Raw genomic sequence first — 24,453 nt, 5'->3', positions numbered from 1 at the left:
AGAGCAAGGAAATCCATGTTTAACTCTTTATCTTCCAGGTTTTCAACCATCAGTATAGAGGCAAATAGCGCTGCTGATATTTTAGCAGAAAGTGATGCAATTTTTTTTAAGAGGGTAGTTGGACTGATAGTCCCCCTCATGTGACAAATACTAGTTGTTTAAGTGAAGACTCAATGGATATAGTGCGCACTGCTGCACACTCGTTTTATTATACATTTTATTCTTTAGATTTTAGATGTGATCGGGTTTTGGTCCCAACTCCCAAGTTTTTCAGTATTGAATGATGATAGCCTCAAAATAGAGTTTATACATGTTGATAGCGGATCCACCACTTCCTTGTTTTTTCTCCAACAATATTTCATTTCATACACGATTTTTTATATTAAAGAATCCTGAGATAACATTTTGCACATAGTTAATTCAGCCGGAGAAACCTGAAAGATACATCAACTTCTGAACCAAGAAAATAAATCTTTAAAGCACAATGGAATTTGCAACTGATACATCAAGTTCCAGCTAGCAAAAGATAGACCAACTATTATTGCATGACCACTAGAGAAGCACAAGAAGAAACCTAAACTTGCTGTATAGTGGTAAATGATACACAGGCCTTCAATTGCAACAACCCCCGCCTTGAGAAGGAGACCCGTTGTTCGCCCCGGACGCCCCTAGAACTCCTCCTCCATATCCCACTTTTATAACTCCATATGACTCGTCATTTGATACATCAATCACACCATCCTGAGTCTTCTTGTATATCATGGAAGCTGTGCTTATGAACGCCTCATCAACATTTTGAGCAGTCTTTGCTGATGCCTCCATGAATATCAATCCGTTCTCCCTGGCAAATTGTTCTCCTTCCTCGATGCTAACTGTTCTTCTATGAGCAAGATCACCCTTGTTGCCAATGAGCATAATTGTGATGTTTGCATTCGCATGCTGCCTTAAATATTTCAGCCAACTAGCCAAGTGATTAAAAGTTTCCCTCCTCGTGATATCATAGACAAGCAAAGCACCAGCAGCACCTCTGTAATAGAATCTCGTAATCGAGCGAAACGATTCCTGACCAGCCGTATCCCATATTTGGAGCTTTATTGGCTTGTTGTCGATTGTGATCATTCTCGCCCCAAAATCAACACCTATGGTTATGTCATGCACGGGCTGGTACCGCTTATCAGTAAACTGCAGAAGAAGGCATGATTTTCCAACTCCGGTATCTCCGATTATAATATACTTGAAGAGATGAGCATAAGACATCTCTACAGTTTTTCAGAATCCCAAATGTGTGATGATCATATGTACACAAGTAAAACAAGAGAAAAAGAGGAGGAAGAAGGTTTGTTCGATGAAGCAACGGCTCCACCACTTAATTAAATAAACCTCTTAACCTTTCTAATCACATTTCGTTTACGCATATATATTTATAGCGAAACACGTTTCCCAAATCAATCAATCATACTTTTCATCTAGTAGTCATGGGATATGACTCCACTGTTAAACTAAGTTACACCGACATCAATACCATAAAATAGTGAACCTCTGGAGATAAAAGTGACCAAGCTTTAATCTAAATGCACAAAAAGATATAGTTGTTTTTTTTTGGTAGCGGTTGAATTTGGTACAGTAAATTAGAAAAAAAACATCTGGCCATAAACAGATTGTTATAGGGTTTACACGAGGGAACGACCACGGCGGTGTCGATGTGATCCTTCTTCTTCCATGTGGTCTTCATGTTCTTGTTCATGATCATGGTCTCTTCCATTCAAAACAATGTCGTTAGAAACCTCAACAGTAGTACCAATCTCATTAATATCATGTGTTACTCCTTTTGTCGATGTTGTCGAAGATGACGACGACATCCTGAATGCAGATTTTAATCCGTTCATCAACTTCCAACCGAATGTTGTCCTTTTTTTTGGATTGTCGTTAAGAGAAGATAATCTTTCTAGAGAAGGAGTGGAGACGGAGGATGAAGTTGACGAAGAACCGCCACCACCACCATTTCTTTCACCTCCTGATGACATTCCGATATTACTAAAACGAAAATTGACCAATGAAGTTGACCCTCTTTCTCCTCTTTCAATCTTATTTTCTGATGATGGCGTATTAAACCGGAGACTTACAGACCTACCCGAAGCAATGTCATTACCGATTTCGCTCTTCTTCTTCTCCATATCATGATCATGCAATACTTTCTTCATGCTCAGTATTTCTCTTTCTAAACGTTCAATCTTAGAACTCGTTGATTCAACAGATGCTTTGAGCTGAGCGGATTGTCGAAGTGCTGCGTCTCTCTGGAGAATCATGCCAAGACTAAGAACTGCAGACTCTTCTTCGATTATCTCTTTGTTTTCATTAACTTTCTTTGGTTGTTTCTTGTTGTTATTCTTCATTGACAGAGTAGTGACAATCGAGTCGCGGGTATTAAACTGTTCAACTAGCATTGCTCGAATTATGAACCTCAGTGGCATTCTGGGATTCTGTACTGCATTCACAATTATATTTGATGATAACTTGTTACAATCTATTGAACTGCATATTTTGTTCTTCTCTTCTTCCTTCAGTCTGTCACGGTTTTCCTGTACAAGAGGAGAAGTGTAAGCAGCAGAGGGTAGTAGGAAAAATGAAATGGTCAAAAAAAGTCAAACGAATTTTTACCTTCAGATAAGAGTTAACGATTCCGTAGAGAAGATCATGACTTCGCGTAAGCAAATAATGCATAGAATCGGCGATTAGTTCAAAGTCTTCAACATTCAAGGACCCGACTTCGTCCATCCAACTGCAAATGCCTTCATTCCCATCCATCAAATCCAATGATTCAATACATCTGCTAGCTAGTAACGCCGTTTCCTCAGCTTCAGGGAGTAAGCCCAAACAAGAACGGAGAATGATAACGGCGTAATCCTTGTTAACGGTGACAGCTTTAGAAAAATACGATTCCGTTATATATTTCAAGTTCTCTTCGCTGTGATTGTTGTTGTTATCCTCGTTCATATCTAACAACTCAGCTGCAATTCTAAGGGCAGCTACATTAGACGGAGTTATAACGACATACGAACTGTAACAGAAATCCGCCACTGTAGAGAATGTTTCTGCCGTTATGTTCAACGGTGGAGTAAGATTAATAACGGAAGAGTCCTTCAATTCTCGTTTTAGATATCCACTTTTCGATACCAGAGGATCCTATGGAAACAAAATGCAGAAATATTTAATACACCCTGTCTGGTTATTAACTACTGAAATGTACTACTCATTCAGTCATTTCCAACAAAATAAAATAAAATAAAATAAATTATGTTAAGAAATGTTTAATAGTAGCCGTCGGATGACAAAGATTTGGTTCGATATCCGTGGGAATTAATAATTTAACGGCTAAAATCATTAAAATGAACTTAGTAATATCATATAATCATGATTCATAAATTATATACCAGTACCATTACTACTCACAAATATCAAAACAAATTCTCTGAAAATGCCTTCAAATTCCACCAAAAGGAGTTATTTGGGTGGTAAGTGGTGATTTATGATGAGTTTATGAACATGCAAAACGTTTCAGTTGAATTAGCGTAAAATTTTAAGGTTAAAAAAACGTCAGGAAAAATGCATTTATGCTTGTAAAAATAAAAATAAAAATAAATTCTACCTTGTGAAGACGAAAGGATTGATCTTGAACTTTGATCAACACATCAGATTGGAATCCTGTAGCTAATGACCTAATTAAACAAATTGGAACAAGAAAAGAAAAAGAAGAATCAGTAATTTTGTAGTATTAATTTAAACAACAAGAAACAAAAATCTAAAATAACCAAAAGTAGAATAATCTTACCAAGCTTGAACTGTGTTACCGAGGCTTGATGGTAGATGAGTAGAAGGAGTGAGTAAAAGAGAAGAAGATGTTGAAGTAGAAGAAGGAGAAGAAGAATAACATTCTTCTATTTCTTCATGATCTTCTTCTTCGTAAATGGTTTCCACAACCTCTAAATCTTTCCAACCCCTCATTTTCTCTGTCTCTCTAGAGAAGAGGATATTCTAAAGTATTTGAGTTTACCAGAGATTTTTGCAATATATAAGTTAGGTTGTCTAATTCATACAGATGTTCATGTACAAGAGGTGTATGTAGGTTAATAGGGGTTGGGTTGTTAATGAGAGGGTTTAGGTTGGTGTATTGAATGTGGGCATGTGAAGAATCATAAATGCTATTGCTAACATTCACTTCCATTCCAATTTTTTTTACTATTTCAGAATTTTGAATCCTTTTGGATTTCGGGTTAACTGGTTTGTGTTGGGTACACTCACATTGAAACAGTGTCTAAATCTGGTTTTTCCAAATTTGAGCTTTTTTATGGACCATTCCAACTTGGTCTATGACATCCGGATATGCTTCATTTTTTCCTTTTTTGAAAGCTCTAATGTTTTGGAGGGAATTCCTTTTTGCTGCCTAGGTGATGAAAATGTCATGTCCTAACAAGTCTAGTTTTGCTTCAGAAAAGAAGACATAGAATTATTTTTATTTCTTTTTGCTGATATTTTATTGCTGATTCGGTGTTCTTGGTGACCCATAATTTTCAACTATGCACTGCATGCCAAGTAATCTCCAGGAAAAGAGAAGTGCGAGAGTATTTATGGCGCCATCTTCAAAAATGGTATAGTTAGGATTTGTTTTATGATGTGTTGCTCTCGTTTCCTTGGACCATAGGTGGATATATGTTTATATCATGGGTAGATATTTGGTATCTCTTTGAATGGACCAACTGTACATACAACTATACCATAAATATGATTTGAAAGCTTTTAGTGCCAAAGGCTAGCTTCTACAAAAGAATAATTGGCCGATTAAATGGCTTTAAGTGCATTGCGTTCATCTTATCTGATCTTTTTGTTAAAATATTGGCGCCTTTTTAATTGTTTAATTGCAGTGGAGAAGTGATTTTGACAAAAAATCGGAAATTGGTTATCAACCTAGAGATTATTCAGTTCAAAACAAAGCAACTGTTGGTCAAAAAACCGTATTTAGGGTACTTTTCAGATGCAATCTACACTCCGACCCACAGTTCTATATTTTTTCTACCCTTATATGGGAGACTGTTGACAGTAATCATATAGTTGTCCACACTTGAGATTTTTGTAATGCATACATAAAGTTTGAGATCAAATTATGCTGTACCGAGATTATTTGGGTTCTGGGTCACAGATGGTTTTACCGGTATGAGTTATGACTTAGTAATGTTGCATCTCTAGTAATCAAGCCTGTGCGGGAACAGAGGAAATCGCTTGACGCCTCTTAGGATCGTGATCCTAAAAAAATTAAACTGTTCGAAATTTAGAATCGACAAAATTTAACGGTTTTGAAGTTTTCAACCGAACCAAGTTAGTTTGGTTTTGCACCCAACCGGTTGTAAAATGGTTCGGTACGGTTTCAGACTCCTGGAAACCATTCCTCATGGTTTGGGTATACTGGTACAGGTCAAAACCGTACTGTTCAGTAGGGCATGAGCCTTTTTGTCTACAGGAATGAAAATATTTCTGAGAGTTGTAAGAATAATTCTCTCAAGTAAATTTTGATTTGGAAACTCAACATACAATTATACTCGTATTGTACATGCTTGGTTGAATCCAAGTCTGAAGTTGTTTACTAAGTAACAAAATTGCCCTGTGTGGGGAGTCTCAGACACGTATGAGGAGGTCTTCAATGTCAGTTATGCTACTTGAGCCTATAGCGGGAAGGCTCACAACCAGCTGACCACAAGCACCCATTATATCCTGACCCATTTGCTTTCTGATTGTCGTCCGAATATTACAAGTACCTCTAAGAATCTGTTGGAATTTTACAACTCCTTCATCAGTACTGGTACTGAACTTGCTCAAGCTTCCAATTGGATTGAAAGGTATGAGATTTATAACCTGTTCCCAAAGAAAACACAAATTATTACATCAAATATTGAAAAAACAGGTCTTTCTCAAAGAAGTATTATCACTTGAAAGACTCGTGAATCAAAATCCAAAAAGGTTTTTCTAGCATTCAAGAGTAGAGAAGGAATCAGCAATTTTTCCATCTTAATCTAAACTTGAGATAGAGATGTCCTCACCACTTGGAACTTCTCAAGCAATTTTGAAAGATCATGGGCCTGCTGCTCGCCATCATTGACCCCTTCAAGCATGATATACTCGATGAATATTTTCTGTTGACTGATAATCAAAGAAAATGAATCAGATTATGTTCCACAACTCACAATTGGAGTATCAGATCCATACCTTTTCTGTTGAAAGACATGTAGAGAATCCATGAGTTTATCTAAAGAAAAACTTGCGGCTGTGGGCATTATCTGACAACGAAGTTTTTGATCCGGTGCATGTAGTGAAACCGCCAAGTTTACACTCGGTAGATCATCGTGGAGCTTTTTGATAGCAGGAATAATCCCAACCTACAATATTAATCACAATGATTACACATAAACTCTGGTTTAACTAGTTATTGAATTAAGAATCTCAAGTCTATACGTTTTTGACTAGCAACATCCTTTAAATACTTCAGCAGCAGAACTTGACCACTGAAATAAATGGCACCTCTCATTATCCAAGATTATATCCAGAAAGATGGAGGCTCCATTTTGGAAGTTATGGTATTAGTATTCTTTCTATTAGGCCTATCGTCACACTACCTACAACTTTCAGATGCTCAAGCCTCAAGCAATATAGTATCAAGTATCAGTATGTTTGACAATGATTCAGATGCTCAAGCAATATTGTATGAAGTATCAGTATGTTTTACAATGATTCGTTTGAGATTGGGATATTACTTTATACATTTTGCAACGAAAAACTTCAGAAGAATTGGCATTAAAACACAAATACAGTATTTAATATTTATTAAGAAGTCCCTCTTTGAAGTGTTTCACTTTTCCTTTCACTAAAGTGTTCACTCGTTCTATGGATATGGGAGAAAAAATGTGGTTATTCTAAGAAACATGTGTGATAACTGCAGTTCAAATAACTCGTGTGCAGAAAATAACAAGAGAAAAAAGAACTGTTGGGTTGCTTATTCTAGGTAAGTACCAAATAAAAATGTGAGAAACTTAAGACTTTTACTCAGCTAAACAAGCGTTTTGGAGGCTACACAAATTCATATCAGGCCTTCCGCTGACAAAAGATACTTCAACTCTCAAAATTATCATAACAAAACCCTATACATGGCACGAATAGGATTTAAACGTTAGCAACTAGTTGCAGTCTACCCAACATGAACAGAACTTTTTCGAAAAATAAAAAGGAATTATGAGCTAAAATTATGAATGCGGAGGACACACCAGCCAGTAACATGGAATAATAGTAACATCAGAGTGGAAAATGAATGAAACTAAGTTAAGTCCGTAGTACCTACAGTTGATACAGTAATTTTCCTTGGTGATATCTGAAAATGGGTATCCAATCATGCTCCTAACCGCTTCCACCACGTTAGTATAGTTGTTCAATGGTTCACCCATTCCCTGTTAACATTTCATATCAACAAAAGCCATTAGTTTTTGTGGACAAAAAGGTTACATGCCTTGAAAGCAAGAGGATCAAGTGATCAACCAAAACCTCTCCAACAGTTATGAATTACCCATAATTTTCTAAATCACCATAACCAACAAGGTGAAATCAAGCAAAACAAAAAGCTGAACGAAGCACATGGCCACAAGCCAAAACCAACGTTACCAAGCACATACACAACAGATATATCAGGCCTTGATAAGTAATCGGGGGATGTTGTCCATAATAGGAATTTTATATTTTATAAAGTAACGCAAATGAATAAGAAAACAATTTTGCCAAAGAAACTATATTAATATTGTAAAGGAAGGGCAGAGGTTTCAACTCACTCTAGAAACCAACCAAAAATATGAAACTGAGTTTAGGTTCAAGGATCTTACACCCTACTAATTTTTTTGGGAAAGGCAGTCATTCATAATAACAAGTAACAACTTGCCTTGTCTTTAACAAGCTCCCAAATCTCATTTTCAACTAGTTTCACAGTGTTACCAGTTTAAACATTTGACCAAGGAAAAAAAGATAATCCGTGTCTTGTTCCCATGATATTAAAACTCACTAGTCCGAGTAAATATTGAGTCGATCCAGTGAGAACTGATTATCATATTATCTAAGTCTGAGCTTGATAACTGATTTTATGAGCCCTGGCCCTAAGCCCTTACTCCAGGTTGATATAAGGCTGACATAGACTGAGATTAAAATGAAAATATTTTCATGTTGATATAAAGTTGGTGCCAGCCGTTCCCAGATAGCGAGTCCATGTTGTACAGATATGCCTTTTAACCACTGTCTGCGCTATGTCTTGCGATTCTTTTACTAGTAAAGTCTACTGAAAAATTAGGATAAAGAGCTCCAAATCCCTAAGAAAAAGACTATAGAACAATATGTTGTAATTTAAAAAAAGAAAGAGCCAAGTAAAGAAAGTTACATACCATGAAAACAATGTTCCTTATTTCACACAAACGAGAAGCGTGAACCAATTGTTCCACTATTTCTCCTGATGATAAATGATTTTTAAACCCCATGCTTCCGGTTGCACAAAATGTGCAAGCCATTTTGCATCCCACCTGTGATAGAGAGAAAAATTGACTTAGGACTTAGAAGACTATCATCATGAACCAGGCTACTGGCCATAGTTAGCTTACTGATGTAGAGGAAACTGCTGAAAAGGGGCTAGATCTAAGCCCAAGAAGAGGAAAGCATAAACATCAGAATTTGTTAGAGCATTAGCTAGATAAATAACTCCTAGGAGGCGCTATAGCTATATAAGGGGATGTAAGGTATAGCAGAATCATACGTCTTTATTCATATAATTTGAATTTTGACTTTGTGAGATTTATCTCTATGTGTTCTAGCGTTTAGACAAAGTTCTAAATTTTCCACTCTATACTTTACTTCTTTTTAACAAATAGAGAGGAATGGAGTTTTATTCAAACATTTGAGTCACTTCGTTTTCTTTAGAGTGAACCGACAAACTCGATTAGGGGTCCATGAATAAACAGACACTAACCTGAGATGACACACACAGGGTTGCCCTTACACCACCTGGGCGTGGCTTTCCTCCACACATCCCCAAACGAGAATCATATCTCATTATCACAGCTTCTACAAAAGCTCCATTCTACAAGAAAGAATAAGTTATGTCAGATTAGTGAAATTCATGAACAGACACAAAGATGAACACAATATTGGTGGTGAAACATATGCATCTTTATTTGTGTGAGAATGCCATTGACATGTCTCTTTAGTAGTTCCAGAGCAATTAGTTGTCAATAATCGAAGGCTACACACATGATTTTGAGCATTGTCTAATCCTAGAATATTCGTCCTGAGATTATCTGACAACAAAGGGCGGAACTTAAAAATAACCAACTCATAACTATCTTACAATTACATCCAATTTACTTACAATTAGTTAAATAACCAATTAACTAAAAAGTCATTTGAAATTCAGATTCAGGGTTTTATATGACACCTCACAAAACCCTGATTGAAATTTTTTAAACCAGTTTGAGAGAGAGAGGGATATATAACCTGCAGCTTTACAAGAAGCTTGGTAGTGACGTTGTCGAGTGATTCAAGAACGGTATCAACAGTTGAAGTAGAGGTTTTAAACTTAGATTGAAGTAGAGGGTATAGAGCTGATGGTAATGAAGGTATTTCATCAAACTTACAATTAGGGTTTTTAATTACATACCTGCACATTCACATTACACAGATAATTAGCTAGATATATAAAGAATAAAAGAGAGATTCTAAAGGAGAGAGTTGTGGTGTTTTTCTTACTTCCATATTTGAGGGATGAAGCTGGTATTGATTCCGGCCTTTTCTAATTCAGTTCTGAGGGCAGCTGAATCGAAAATCGATTTAAACGCCATTAATTTCCCCCGACTTTATACCTTCTACCTTGATTTCTGTTATCGGCTCCACTTCTCTAAGCTCGCAACAAGAGATCTTCTAAACTTCCAACTGCCTTTTGTTTATGCCGCCTGACATTTCAACGCGACAAGAATCCGTTTTACCATTGGTATCCTTTTGTAGAGGGTGCGCGGCTCGAATGGCCATATTAGGTTATTTGCTTATAGAGATTTCAGTGTTATATCTAGTCAAGTCATAAACTTTGATAAATCAGGTTGCTTTTTCAGTCATAATGTTGAGTCGTTGATCCTAGTTTTGTTGTTTCGTTTATCATGACTCTGAATGCGAAGAAGATTGCCCTAAATGAAAAGTATCCGGGTATTCCTCTTTCCATCACTAAACCCAAAACTGACTCTTTCATTCACTTAGTTAGTCATTTTGATAAGTGTGTAGCAAAATGGTCAGGTAAGAACATAAACCAAGCTGGTAGGTCTGTTCTAGTTGAACATGTTCTCAAGGCCTCTCCGGTCTATCATATGAACACTTTTTCACTTCCAGACAGTGTTATACACCAAATGGAATAATCCCAAAGGGATTTCTGGTGGCGCAAAAACAGGCCTGGTGGACTCTACTTGAAAAATTGGGGCAATATTTGTACCCACAAATTTGAAGGGGGTCTTGGTTTTAAAAACCTCAATCATGTTAATTTAGCGCTACTCGCTGAACTGCTTGGAATTTAGTTCATTCCCAGAATTTAAAATCTTGAAATGTAACTATTTCAAAAATTGTTCCCCCTTCATTCCTCTAAGAGCAATGGAGAAGTATTTGTAATTGGCTGGATTTTATTAATTGTTATGCTTTCTGGGATCTAAGGGATGGTAATAGCATTTTGGCTTTTAGAGACAATTGGATTCCCAATAGTGCTCAACCATTATGCTCGGCTTACCCAAATCCTAATTTTCTAGTTTCTGATTTGATTGATAAGGACACTAACAGCTGGAATTTGGATTTGGTTAAGGCTTATTTCACTCCTCAGAATGCGCAGATCATTCAAGGTATTAGAGTCCCTCTTTCGGATAATGACAGATTAATCTGGCCATTTTCTAAAAATGGCCAATTCATTGTCAAAACAGCTTACAAGCTTCTGTCTGGACAATATGAGTTTATTCATAATCCTCAAAACCAAAACCCTTTATACAAGTCTCTTTGGAAGCTTCCAGCTCTTCCCAAAGTTCAGTAATTTGCTTGGAAATGCTATGAGAATATTTTGCATGCTAAGACTACTATTTGTAGGTACAATAACTCTCATGATGTGAACTGTAATTTGTGTGGTACTGTGGTGCCTGAAACTCTTGAGCATCTCATTTTACATTGTCCTTTTGATCAGGCAGTTTGGTCTTTAACCCATTTTTATAATGAAGTTGCACAGGTTAGAGATTCAACTTTGAATCTAAAAGATTGGGTTGGACATTGGCTATCCTCCAATGCCCTTAAAAATAAAGTTGTTGTTGTGTTCTCAATTGGTTGGAGTATATGGAAGGATAGGTGTTCCTTAATTTTCCAGGGCAAAAACTTACATCCTAGCACTACGGCGAGATTAGCTCTTAAGCTTGTGACTGACTCAGAATCCTATCTTAGAACTGAACCTGTTGTTCGCATAACTGCCAATGAACCTTCAGCTGGAAATGACCTGATTTCCTTAGTTTCTTCCTTGCCAGATGATTGTATTATTATTTATAGTGATGCATCTTTTGACATTAATACTAATATGTAGTGTACCACAGATAAGGGTTTAAAATGATAGTTTAAGTTTCGTCAGAAACTTAATTAAAATCTGATTCTAGGATCAAGATTTTAAGGTAAAAGATTGATAATCAAAGTAGATAATAATATTAATAAAAGAGAGGTGTTCTTGTAAACAAGAGACCTAGCCTTTATATAGGATTACATGAGCTGATAAAAGGAAAGAGTTGAACATAAACTAGAAAAGGAAATACTTGCAAAGCAAACAAACTTAAACTGACGAAAGGGATCAACTGTCATAGTTGATCCATAAGCATGGGATCAACTGTTAAAGTTGATACAGAAGAAAATGATTAACAATCATTGTTGATACAGAGAAAGATGTACTACATCAGTCCCCCCTTCTTGAAAGAAACTCTTCCTCGAGTTAATGAATAGAAAGAACGTCATTCTCTCCATGAAAAGTAAAAATTTCCTGCACATTGAATATATTAGAGATGTTCCAATTTGATGGAAGATCAATAACATATGCATTATCACTGATTTTCTTCAAAATCTTGAATGGTCCATATTTCTTCATCTTGGTCTTGTTGTAAGTATCAGTAGGAAACCTTTCCTTTCTGAGATGAATCAAAACTAATTCTCCTTCATCAAAAGTCTTAAGTCTTCTGTGTTGATTTGCATCTTCCTTGTATTTGTTATTAGATTCTGCAAGCTTGGACTTAACTTCTTGATGTATGAGTGAAGCTTTCTCAACAAAGTTATCTGCCTTATCATTTCATTTACGTAGCTTGGGAAGCACCACCAAATCTAAACTATGATTAGGAACCTTAGAATAAACAATTTCAAAAGGTGTCTTACCTGTGGATCGATTGACTGAAGTATCATTAGCAAATTCCATGTTTGGGAGAAAATTATCCTATTGCTTCTGTTTTCCTCCAATAACTTTGGCTCTAATCAAATTTCCTAAAGATCGATTGACTATTTCAGTTTGTCCATCTGTTTGAGGGTGAGCAGTTGATACGTATTGATCTCTGTACCTTGGTGACTATTATTATAGATGCGGAATTCAGAATAATAATAGATGAAAACTAGAAAACAGAACACACTAGGAACCAGATCTGAAGAAATATATCTTCTCTAAATATGAACAAGAAAACTATTACAATTCTCTCTTTGTTACGCTCACAATCTCTCTAAACAGTGGATAACCTTAAACTGTTTGCTAAGTTTGCTTTTACAATAATTAATTGCCTCACAAACTTCTCTCTCTGATCTAGGTGTGTCTGTATCACAAACCACACTCTAGATGTCTTAGCTATGAGCTAAACATCTCTATCTATAGATTTAACGGTTTCCCAAACCTTCTAGGAATTTATTTCCTTATCTAGAAGTAATTCCTTTTCTAGGTATATTTCCTTTTCTAGGAATATTACCTTGTTCTAAGAATCTTCCTTATCTAGGAATAATTTCTTTTCTAAGTATATATTTCCTTATCTAGAAATATTACCTTGTCTAGGAAATATTCCGTTTCTAGGTATATTTCCTTATCTAGGAATATTACCTTGTCTAGGAATATTCCTTATCTAAGAATACTGCCTGAAAATCAGTATTCGTTCCTTAAATTACAATTATATCCTCAATCCTTCTTGAGGATCACTAGTTCCTGGAGAGAGGAAGATATACATGTATCATGCGCCCCCACTCAAGAATTTGAACTCCTGTGAAAGTTAGATTTGGTAGTTAGGGAACCCGAGAGTTCCTTTCACCCTGCTGAACCATCTCTCTTTGCTGGAAACTTGACCTCGACGTCTAATTTGGAAAGCGTCCATATCCCCTCCTCTTGTGTTAGTCACTCTTCGCTCTGTAATTCAATCTTCATCGATTGGTTCTTCTCGATCAAACCACAAGTCTCCTACACGTGGAAAAATCATCTTGTCATCCTCACCATCATCTTGTAGCGGTGGATCAAACAACTTCAAGTGGTCGACATTAACAACCAAGAACATTCTTTTTCCATTTGATCGTTCTTTATCTAACTTCAACCATACCATGGTCATCTTGTTCTTCGAATGTATTCCAATTTTCGAGTAACTCACCAAGTTGTTTGTAGAGAGATCTAGTGAAGACCATATACCACAAAAATCTTCCCTAAAGAAACGAACTTTGCTCTGATACCAACTTGATACGTATTGATCTTTGTACCTTGGTGACTATTATTGTAGAGGCGGAATTCAGAATAATAATAGACCTCTCAATCTCTCGATTTGATCTTTACTCAAGCAAATAGAAATCTGCGAGTCTTTATCAAACAGAGATAACTTGGACGGTACCAAAGACCAATGTCCAAGGATCAATCAATATCAATCAACAACCAAAGGTTGGATTTCCAATTGATGATCACGAACGCACAACCTGTATTATTTCAATTATATAAAATATAATGCGAAAAAGAAATAACACAAACACCAGAAGTTTTGTTAACGAGGAAACCGTAAATGCAGAAGAACCCCGGGACCTAGTCCAGATTGAATACACACTGTATTAAGCCGCTACAGACACTAGCCTACTGCAAACTAACTTCGGACTGGACTATAGTTGAACCCCTATCAATCTCCCACTGATACAAGGTACAGTTGTACTCCTACGCCTCTGATCCCAGCAGGATACTGCGCACTTGATTCCCTTAGCTGATCTCACCCACAACCAAAAGTTGTTGTAACCTAAAATCACAGACTTGATAAACAGATCTGTCTCACACAGAAAAGTCTATAAAAGGATAAATCTGTCTCCCACAAATAAACCCTAGGTTTTGTTCTGTCTTTAGATATAAAATCAAGGTAACATTAACCAACTGATAATCCGGTCTTATATTCCCGAAGAACAGCCTAGATTAATCAATCACCTCTCTACAATCCTTCCTGACTACACAAGCGGATTGTCGAGGAATTACAAACAGTAAGACGAAGATGTTTGTGACTTCTTTATCTTGCCTATCGGAGAACTCTCACGATCTCAAGCCAATCAATCGATTGTACTCGTACGATAGATGATGCAAGATCAGATCACACAACTACGATAAAGTAGTATCGGTATGGCTTCACAATCCAAATGAAGTCTTTAAGTCGTTAACCTGATTTTAGAGAAGAAAATCAAAGGTAAATGGAGATCGACTCTAGCGGGAGCACTAGTAGCACACAGACATGTGTGGATTAGTTTTGCACAATGCTAGATGTCTCCTTTATATAACCTTCAAATCAGGGTTTTTCCTTAGTAAAAAAACAATCCATATTCATCGTTAGATGAAAACCTGATTTAGATTCAAGCTAATATTTCTCAACCGTTAGATTGAAAACTTAGCTTGTCACACACACTTGGGTAGACGTTTACTGGGTTCGTGAAAACCATGCCCAAATGTGTACGTGTATGTTGGTTCAACATAGTAACCCAAAAGGTTAACCATATGAGCATTTCATATTAACCTTGTTCTTCTTCACCATAACTAGTTCAATTAATTCAAATGAACTAGTTACAGAGTTGTTCAATTGCTATGAGATCTTATGTAACTACACAAGACACAATTGAAGCAAAGATGATTCGATTCGATTGAATCGGCTCATGAACATTATAGCCACGGTTTGCATAAAGCATTCCTTAGTAATTTAATGTTTCATGTTCAGAGCACATCTTTAGATCATAACCTCTTAAGTTCACAAACAAGTTTGCGGATTTAAGTTAATCGGTTGAGTTTTCCAAACTCAGCAAAAATTCTCGGGATGAGAACTTCCACCAGTTCGCGGACTAAGCACACAAACGAGTATTTGGAAAATCCTAGCAAAAACTCTCGGTCGAGAACTTCCGACAGTTCGCGGACTTGGCAAGCCAATTCCACAATCCTCCCGATTTCTCTTAATCAGCAAAGTTCGAAAACTTCGGTTCAAGGAATACATGGTTATGTAATCTAAACTCTCATTTCAATCATTGAGACATTCTCAGAGGACGCTATGTAGCCGTTATTCACAGACCGATTCACGTCAGATCAATTCTCAAAGTGATTGAAACTTTTCATGACTTTCGTCACTAGGTGAAGATAAACTTGATCAAAGCGAAACGCTTTACCAACACATGATTTCGAGATATAGATATGCGAGATATACCCGACTCGAAATATCAAATGTGTATGATCTAGTCTATATAGCATACGACTTTTGTCTCATAAGAAGTAGGAGATATAAGAGATGGACTTTTGAGTGATAGATAAGTTCAAGTCTCCACATACCTTTTTGTTGATGAAGTTCCACGGTTCCTTGTATATATCTTCGTCGTTGTATGTTGAACCGCCATGAAGTCCTTGAGCTGAAGTACACTTTTCTGTCCTAGTCCGAGACTTAGCTATGTAGGCTAGAAATCAAGACTTATAGTTTTGATCACTAACATTGACAAACATGCTTGAGATAGCAACACATGCGAGGTTGACCGAGCTATGCTCTAACAATCTCCCCCTTTGTCAATTTTAGTGAGAAAACTATTAATACATATGGAATACAAAAAAGATAAACTTTAGTGGCTCCTATTCCATAGTCTAATCTTCAACGTTCCTTGAAATCTTCGTCCTTCCAAGTACTCCAATGATCCCAAAGGTTGTAAGTTTAGAACCATCGTTGTTGAAGATCCGTAGCTATAACAATGATAGAAATTGAGATTCTCGATCATTATTATACAGTGTCATAGTATTATTATATAACATCAAAGTCCAATTGTATCACGACTTTAACAATAATACTACGGTGATATGTATCACTCCCCCTTAGTCAATACCCCATCTCGATCATGGAAACCACTCCCCCTTACACAATGATCCGAAAACCATATGTATTTGTAGTGTGAACTACAATATTTCTCCCCCTTTTTGTCAATAAAATTGGCAAAGGTACAAGAATGGGATCATAATGAAATTTCCACAAGAGACATTTCATGACCAAAAGAAAAAATACATACCAACTTAATTTAGATGCAATCTAATAGCCGAAGCTAACAACATTCATCAAGGAGTTTTAAGATACAAGATAACCCCTATAAAATTCCACAGCCGCACTCCCCACAAGATATTACCATTAATCATAAGTTCAAAAGTCTCCCCCATTTGATGTCATTCCCGAGAGAACAACAAGAGCGACCTTAATTTAGAAAGAAAAAAATGATTTTTTTATTGGACACCAAAAACCATAGGAATGATTTTCTATATCCAAAGCTCAACCAAATTAATCACAAGTAAACCCATGATTAATTCAATTGGAATGCGCAACTAAAGCAAATCACAAAAGTGATCAATTTAATTGAAAGTGCTCAACATAAGTAAACTCACGGAGCTACGACTAAGTCAATCACACGGAGATGACTAACTTAACCGTTCAAATACTCAACATAAGGAAAACCTTACGGAATATATGAATACATTAACCAAAGAACATGATAGTGTAGCCTTTCATATACTCAACACAAGAACTTGTGGAATATATGAAAACTCAACTAGATTAATTACAAGAGAACCTATAATTAATATAATTGGAATACAAACAACCAAACTGATCACCGAAGTAATCAATTTAATTATTTTGGGCTCAACATAAGAGAACTTATGGAACCCCGACTAAGTTCATCATAGAATATGACAACCTTAACCGTACATGTACTCGACATAAGAAAGAAGACTTATGGAGTACTAACTAAATAACCAAACTAGTTGATTAATTTAGTTCCTAATGCTCGACATATAGCATCTTATGGAACAACCAACAAAGCCAAGGTAAATCGACTTAGTTGTAAGGTGATCAACATAAGACACACAATGGAGCCTTCACGGTAAAACATAATAAAATGGATCAATACCGTGGATAACATACAAGGATCTATTCTATTTTCCATCATAACAACATAATAGACTTTATCCTTGTAGAACAAAAGATTTTATCCTATTTTCCATCAAATACATGATTACATAGGCTTAAATTTTGTATATGTCAAAAGTTCATTCGTCCTTTCATCAATAGGAATACTGATTCATGAACGACTTTACTTTTGACAAAATATGCGACCTTCAAGTTCACGGACGAAAACAATACATATCCCATAAAAATATTGCAATATCACAAACCATTAAAATACTGCAATAAACATCATCCTCCAAATATTTTTAGAATTTAATAACCAAAACCTAAAAAATTACATAAGAAGATGAAAACAAAAATAGCTTGTGTAGTCACAATCATCGCTATTCAAAGCACTAGTTATTCTTCCAACTAATCCAAAAAGAAGACATACTAGGCATATAAACTCAACAAAAACATATGACAAGCTTAAAGGGAAATGGATCCCTGTGTATCCTCAACAGCGAACAGGGACACATGAGGTACAAAATACATATAAGACATGGAGTCTATGAGCTTGTGATCGACAGCCTTCTCAGCATCAACGGAGAGATGATTCTCTTTTCGAAGATCCTTGATTTGAGATTTTATGAGACCAAGGTCAGACACAACCTTTTCCAACTCAGTTTTCGCCATATCAAGACCTTTAAGAGTATCAACAAGCTGTTGTTTTGCTTCCCCAAAGTACTTAAGAAAGTCATGAACAACTTCAGCAGAGATCATATCATCCTTTTCAGCATATTCATGAGTATAAGCAAAGAAGAATGAGGCATTGGGATGATCTTCATCTACAAGTGTTCTCTTCCTCTTAGATTCAACCTCAACACCTTTGTCAAGAAATCCTTTTGCAAAACCACCATAGCAAGAAGAGGAGGAAGACATTCTTGAAAATCCAAAAACCACCAGGAATATACGTACATGACTTGTAACCCTAATAAGTTGGATATTTTATCTTTGGGGACAACAATTTAGGGTTTTAAAAAAAACTGTTGACTCGGGCCAGAACGGAATCCGTTCGAGTACAACAAATACCCAAGAAATAAAGTCCTTCAAATATTTTGAAAACAAGACCTAATAACAAAATTTAAGACAGTATGCAACAACTTCTTTTAACTTAACCAATACTTGATCTTAGCGAATATGTCAACACAAGTTTAGCTATGGACGATAAGAAAATAGCTTAACTTAACAGATGCAAGCAACAAGTATACCTGTTTTTAACACTACTTACTCAACAGGATTTTATATGAGTAAGTTCTCGAACCTTGTGATTAATTAGCACAAGTACGAGCCACAGGATCATTACGAGGTTTATATCTTTGGTTAAGTTTGTTTTTCCTCTTAGATTTAGAGAGGGATCTTGTTTGACATGAGAAATTATCATAAAAATTACTGTCATCAAAATAAGAGACATAGTTAAAGTTCTTACCAGAAGTGTCTTGACATGAGGAATATGATAATCTGTCGACAAGCTCTTTATATATTCCAACTCTCTTTTTAATATCTTTTCTCATCTCATTGATTTTCCTTTCTTCTGGGATGACTCTCTCAACAGGATCAACGTTGCTTTCAGAAGCACAACAGTTAACTTCCTTAGGATGATGTTTATTAAGACGTCCATTCTGCCTTTGAACATTGAAGGGACTCACTGTACTGACATTCCTGGTAGCATTCATAGGATAGGTACGAAAACCAATTAGCTCAATCATACGTATGCCAGTCACACCTTCAAGAATCAAATCTAGGGTGTGTTGAAGTTGAACTAAGGAGTCTTTATTCAACTTAGGGTTTATCTTTTGTCTAACAGAACTCTTGGTCTCACAGACGAGACATACCTTTTGATCATAAGAATGATTGGAGGAAGTCGTGTTAATATCATCATCAGAAGATTTGTGCTTTTTACCGAATGTCCTAAGTTTGGTGAAAATATTAGGAACACCTGTTTTTACTTCTGAACGTAAAGCATCAGAAGTTCTTGGTATATTAGATTGCTTTTAACAACCTTGAACGGAGAGTTTATTCAAACGACGTTCAATATCCAAGGCATCCTTTTCGAGGCTGGCCTCAAGAGTTAAGCACGAAAAATGATCTTCAGCATTACCATGGACTTTGCAATCTCTTACAACACCAAGAAAAACATTGACATGGTGTTTTAGCTGATCCAATCTGACAGCTTGAATTCTAACAAGATTTAGAATCAAATTACTCTCTTCAGTTGTATCCCACTCATTAGAAGAGAAGGTCTCTTTCGAAGGGAGATCAACAACACACCTTCCATTGTTTGTCTGTTTCGTCGAACCACAAGGTTTTTCTATGTTCGAGATAGAATAGATTTTCTCTTTAATAGAATTAGAAGAGAGAGAATCTTTATTACTGGTGACGCGTTTATCAGAGATAGTACTCTTTCCCATAGAGTCATATCGCTACAAACACGGACTTGTTAGGTCTTAAACGTGTTTGCCTGCTCTGATACCAATTCAAAAAGTGGGGGCCTAACAACAACACCCAATATTTCGATTAGCAATTTGTATGGACTAACTCCGAAACACTTTGCTAGATAATTAACTAGACAGTCAGACTCAATCTAGATAGAAATTATCTCAAGGAGTTATTATCTCAATCTCTTGATTTGATCTTTACTCAAGCAAATAGAAATCTGCGAGTCTTTATCAAAGAGAGATAACTTGGACGGTACCAAAGACCAATGTTCAAGGATCAATCAATATCAATCCACAACCAAAGGTTGGATTTCCAATTAATAATCACGAACGCACAACCTGTATTATTTCAATTATATAAAATATAATGCGGAAAAGAAATAACACAGACACCAGAAGTTTTGTTAACGAGGAAACCGCAAATGCAGAAAAACCCCGGGACCTAGTCCAGATTGAATACACACTGTATTAAGCCGCTACAGACACTAGCCTACTGCAAACTAACTTCAGACTGGACTATAGTTGAACCCCTATCAATCTCCCATTGATACAAGGTACAGTTGTACTCCTACGCCTCTGATCCCAGCAGGATACTGCGCACTTGATTCCCTTAGCTGATCTCACCCACAACCAAGAGTTGATGTAACCCAAAATCACAGACTTGATAATAAACAGATATGTCTCACACAGAAAAGTCTATAAAAGGATAAATCTGTATCCCACAGATAAACCCTAGGTTTTGTTCCGTCTTTATATATAAAATCAAGGTAGCATGAACCAACTGATAATCCAGACTTATATTCCCGAAGAACATCCTAGATTAATCAATCACCTCTCTACAATCCTTCCTGACTACACAAGCGCATTGTCGAGGAATCACAAACAGTAAGACGAAGATGTTTGTGACTTCTTTATCTTGCCTATCGGAGAACTCTCACGATCTCAAGCCAATCAATCGATTGTACTCGTACGATAGAAGATGCAAGATCAGATCACACAACTACGATAAAGTAGTACCGGTCTTGTATTTGCAGGAAATCCCACAACACACCCCTTGTATTATCATGACTATAATTTCTAGATCTAAACTTATTTGATATGAAAATAAAGATAAAAATAATGAAAATAGAAAATAAGACACAAGATTTACGTGGTTCGATCAATTTGATCTACATCCACGGGGTTAGGTTTCACTATGATCATTGAATTACATATGAATTACATTGAGACTCCAAAATGTAGTTGCAGGAAATCCTACAACACACCCCTTGTATTATCATGACTATGATTTCTAGATCTAAACTTATTTGATATGAAAATAAAGATAAAGATAATGAAAATAGAAAATAAGACACAAGATTTACGTGGTTCGATCAATTTGATCTACATCCACGGGGTTAGGTTTCACTATGATCATTGAATTACATATGAATTACATTGAGACTCCATTAATGAGTATTTGGAGCTCTCTCCCTCTCTCTGGTTTTTGGGTAAGAATAAGAAGATAATAATAATACAAGTTACTTTTCTCTCTCCTACCTTTCTCTTTATATAGGATGCTACCTAGTGGATGACAGCTCATATACAGCTAAGATTTCCCCTAATTTCGGATATGGATCGCAAGCTTACAAATGTTAATTTCGCAGATCTTCTAATCTTCGCAAAGTTATTACATTTTTCTTATGTTTAAGCTAATATCACCTATTATGTCGTTTCTCAAAGTGCTCTGCGACATTTTTGTAATGCGTTGTTAAGAATTTCGCGAGCGTATCGTTGTCGCGAAATTCTGATCCTACATCCTGCCTCTTTTTTGTTGAATATTGCTTGAAGAGCGATCTTCAGGAAAAAATCCATTGTTGTAGTTGTTGGAGAGATATACGTGTTGTTGGAGTAGTCTTTGATCTTTGTTGATGAAGGAACGAGCGAAAGAATACTGAACTTGAAAAGTACGTACTTGCCTCTATTCTTTTGTGAAGTTCCGGAACGTTGCGAAGTAAATAAGAAGTATCATCTCTTGAAGTATGCGAAGTATGAAGTATCCTTGAAGAAGTATAAGAAGTACTCAATCCTCGAAATATATAAGAAGTATGAAGTATCCTTTGAGAAGTATAAGAAGTATTTGTCCTTGAATAATAAGTATTGCCTCTATTAGAGCGAAATTATTACTCCATTTTTGGTGAGGATTCTTATTGTTCATTAGCGAACGTCCACTTTGGGAATGATTCTTGCCGAGGAGATAAAGAACATAAAATGTTTTCTTGGTAATCCATAGTTGCCTCTGTTCTTTATCTATGAGGGTTGAATCCTTGAGAAAATGTTGAATGTGCGAATTGTTTCCTTATTCTTATCTTTGCCTCTGTCTCATGTTTTGTGTTCATGCAATAGTATAATCTCTTCAAGTTGCTTATAATTATGCGAAATAATTGAGCGAGATAATCACATCATTCGGAAGAATCATATTCTGCGAAATTCTGACACATTCTACGAAATTTTGAATCATTCTGCGAAATTCTGAATCATTCTGTGAAGTTCTGAATAATCTTGCGAAATTCTTGAATAATCCTGTGAAATTCTGAATAATCCTGAATAATTCTGCTAAATTCTGCGATATTATTGCGAAATTCTGCAATATCATTCCGTACAGTTTTGTAAAGTATTTATGCGAATATAATGCTTATGTGATGATTATGTTATGAAATGTGTATGCGATGTTTATGCCATGAAATGCTTATGCAATGCTTTTATGATGCGAGTATGATGCTTGTATGATGAGAATGCTTATCTATTGCAATGTATAGTTAATGTTTGTGTTACTTAGCTCATTTTGTCGTCTAAAATTGATGTAGCTTTAAATTGCTTCCATTCTTCATTTCTCTGCCTTTTTCTTTAGTGTATGCATTCCTCTTCGTGTAGTTATTTTTCCTCACAAGTTCTTACTTGTGTTTCACCTTCCCTCTTTCCTGCACTATTAGTATCTCATAACAGTATGATCATAATATCAAGTCTGCGGCATTTTCACTGCCTCAGTTTCATTTCCATGTACATATTCGCAAGCTTGTTTGCTTACATATAATCGTTCTCGCAATCTTACTTGCTTACTCATTTTCTTATGTGGTCTTATTTTGCCTTCCTAGTTAAAGGTCTTATTTTGCCACCTCTTGTCATTGCGACAAAATCGCAGGACGTCTTTGCACTTTCATGCAAAAACCCATTGATCTTGCCTTAACTTTTTCTTTTGTATTATTTCCTCTTCAGGATTGTTGCGACAATATGACAGGCCTAAATATTCTTGCGAAAATAAAGCCCCATGACATTGCCGTCTTGCGACGAAATCGCAGGACGTCTTTACACTTTCATGTAATGACCCATTGATCTCGTCTTATCTTTTTCTCTAGTATTATTGCCTCTTCAGGATTGTTGCACAAATATGACAAGCCTTAATACCCTTGCGAGTAAAAAGCCTCATGACATTTGCGTCTTAAGACACTTATCATCTCCCTAATGGAGGGTGCCGTCCTTATCTCCCCCCTGGTTGCCCCTTCAAGGAGGCGTACTTCTACCATACAAGGTTAGCTCATCCCATCCAGTCTTAACAAAAACAGTTGTTTTCGCAGCCTCTTATCCCTTTTGCCTATAGGGCTTATGGTTACGAGACTGCACCCTAAGTGGGGTTTTCTTCGGGCCGAGTGCAGTATAAGCCAAAACTTGTCAAGAATGGCAAGGTACGCTCCAGACGCCCCTGACACTCTTGACTCAACCGTGTACCTCGGCGCCTTGGTCAGATTATGCACTCCTTGGGAGAGTCCTTATTACCTTAGTCGCCCAACCTAAGTCATATGCTTAAGATGAGAATCCAAGGTGCCTCTCCCAGATGGGTTTTATTGACCCCAAATCTCCATGACTCAGGTTCCGAGGGCGGTGTAACCTTTCCCTGAGCCATGCAACAGGTACCCCCTTATATGACGTACTTTAGGTCTTACATTTGCCTCTTGCGAAATTGTATTCGCGAACTAGGGTGTACGCCATAAAGGTTCGCCCCTTTCTCTTTTTGTTTCTGCGAATTTTTCGCGTTTCTCTATTCTCTCATTCGTCTTTTCATTTCTGTCATTTCTTTCATCCATTCTTTCATTCTCATAATATCATATCATTTGAAGCAAAATAAATATTCAAGAGAAATTCTAATACATTGTAATTCTGAAATCTTTGTAGTTATGAAATCTTTGTAATTCTGCGATTGTATCGCGTTTTGTAAATCAAATCAAAAATCTTTTTATTCTCTGCAAAAGAATATTCTAGAGAAACATATAAATTGAGTTTTCTCAGTTTTATGTAATTTTGAAATCTCGAAATCTTTGTAATTTTGAAGTCTTTGTAATCTTGAAATCTTAGTAATCTTTATAATCTTTGAGATCTTGAAATCTTTGTAATCGTGCGATTGAATCGCTTTTTGTAAATCA

General features: G+C 36.3%; 3 protein-coding genes and 1 pseudogene across 3 annotated transcripts; 1 reads left to right on the top strand and 3 right to left on the bottom strand.

Annotated features, from left to right (window-relative positions):
* Positions 1-307: 307 nt before the first annotated feature.
* Positions 308-1,353, bottom strand: LOC113361416 (ras-related protein RABB1c-like). Its single transcript, XM_026604667.1, has one exon. It carries the CDS (start codon positions 1,255-1,257, stop codon positions 613-615), a length of 645 nt encoding a protein of 214 aa, XP_026460452.1. The 5' UTR covers positions 1,258-1,353; the 3' UTR covers positions 308-612.
* A 266-nt stretch (positions 1,354-1,619) lies between these two features.
* On the bottom strand, positions 1,620-4,096 carry LOC113356680 (BTB/POZ domain-containing protein At3g49900-like). The gene is made up of 4 exons (XM_026599886.1): positions 3,830-4,096; positions 3,647-3,716; positions 2,659-3,183; positions 1,620-2,579 (listed from the first exon to the last, which is right to left on the bottom strand). Exons 1-4 carry the CDS (start codon positions 4,000-4,002, stop codon positions 1,671-1,673), a joined length of 1,677 nt encoding a protein of 558 aa, XP_026455671.1. The 5' UTR covers positions 4,003-4,096; the 3' UTR covers positions 1,620-1,670.
* A 1,437-nt stretch (positions 4,097-5,533) lies between these two features.
* LOC113361415 lies at positions 5,534-10,267 on the bottom strand (annotated as a pseudogene).
* A 78-nt stretch (positions 10,268-10,345) lies between these two features.
* Positions 10,346-11,662, top strand: LOC113359681. The gene is made up of 3 exons (XM_026603274.1): positions 10,346-10,353; positions 10,762-11,124; positions 11,182-11,662. Exons 1-3 carry the CDS (start codon positions 10,346-10,348, stop codon positions 11,660-11,662), a joined length of 852 nt encoding a protein of 283 aa, XP_026459059.1.
* The last annotated feature ends 12,791 nt before the right edge of the window (positions 11,663-24,453 follow it).

Source organism: Papaver somniferum, chromosome 3 (assembly GCF_003573695.1).
Source record: "Papaver somniferum cultivar HN1 chromosome 3, ASM357369v1, whole genome shotgun sequence".
NCBI lineage: Eukaryota > Viridiplantae > Streptophyta > Magnoliopsida > Ranunculales > Papaveraceae > Papaver > Papaver somniferum.
This window is presented reverse-complemented; position numbering and strand designations above follow the sequence as displayed.

What these genes read in the sequence shown, in the direction of transcription:
- LOC113359681 (XM_026603274.1), top strand. An exon ending in CCAGCTCTTCCCAAAGTTCA is followed by an intron (nt 11,125 to 11,181) that starts GTAATTTGCTTG and finishes TACTATTTGTAG; the next exon opens with GTACAATAACTCTCATGATG.
- LOC113356680 (XM_026599886.1), bottom strand. Translation starts at nt 4,002, where the DNA reads ATGAGGGGTTGGAAAGATTTAGAGGTTGTGGAAACCATTTACGAAGAA. An exon ending in GGTAACACAGTTCAAGCTTG is followed by an intron (nt 3,717 to 3,829) that starts GTAAGATTATTC and finishes TTGTTTAATTAG; the next exon opens with GTCATTAGCTACAGGATTCC. An exon ending in AATCCTTTCGTCTTCACAAG is followed by an intron (nt 3,184 to 3,646) that starts GTAGAATTTATT and finishes TTGTTTCCATAG; the next exon opens with GATCCTCTGGTATCGAAAAG.
- LOC113361416 (XM_026604667.1), bottom strand. Translation starts at nt 1,257, where the DNA reads ATGTCTTATGCTCATCTCTTCAAGTATATTATAATCGGAGATACCGGA.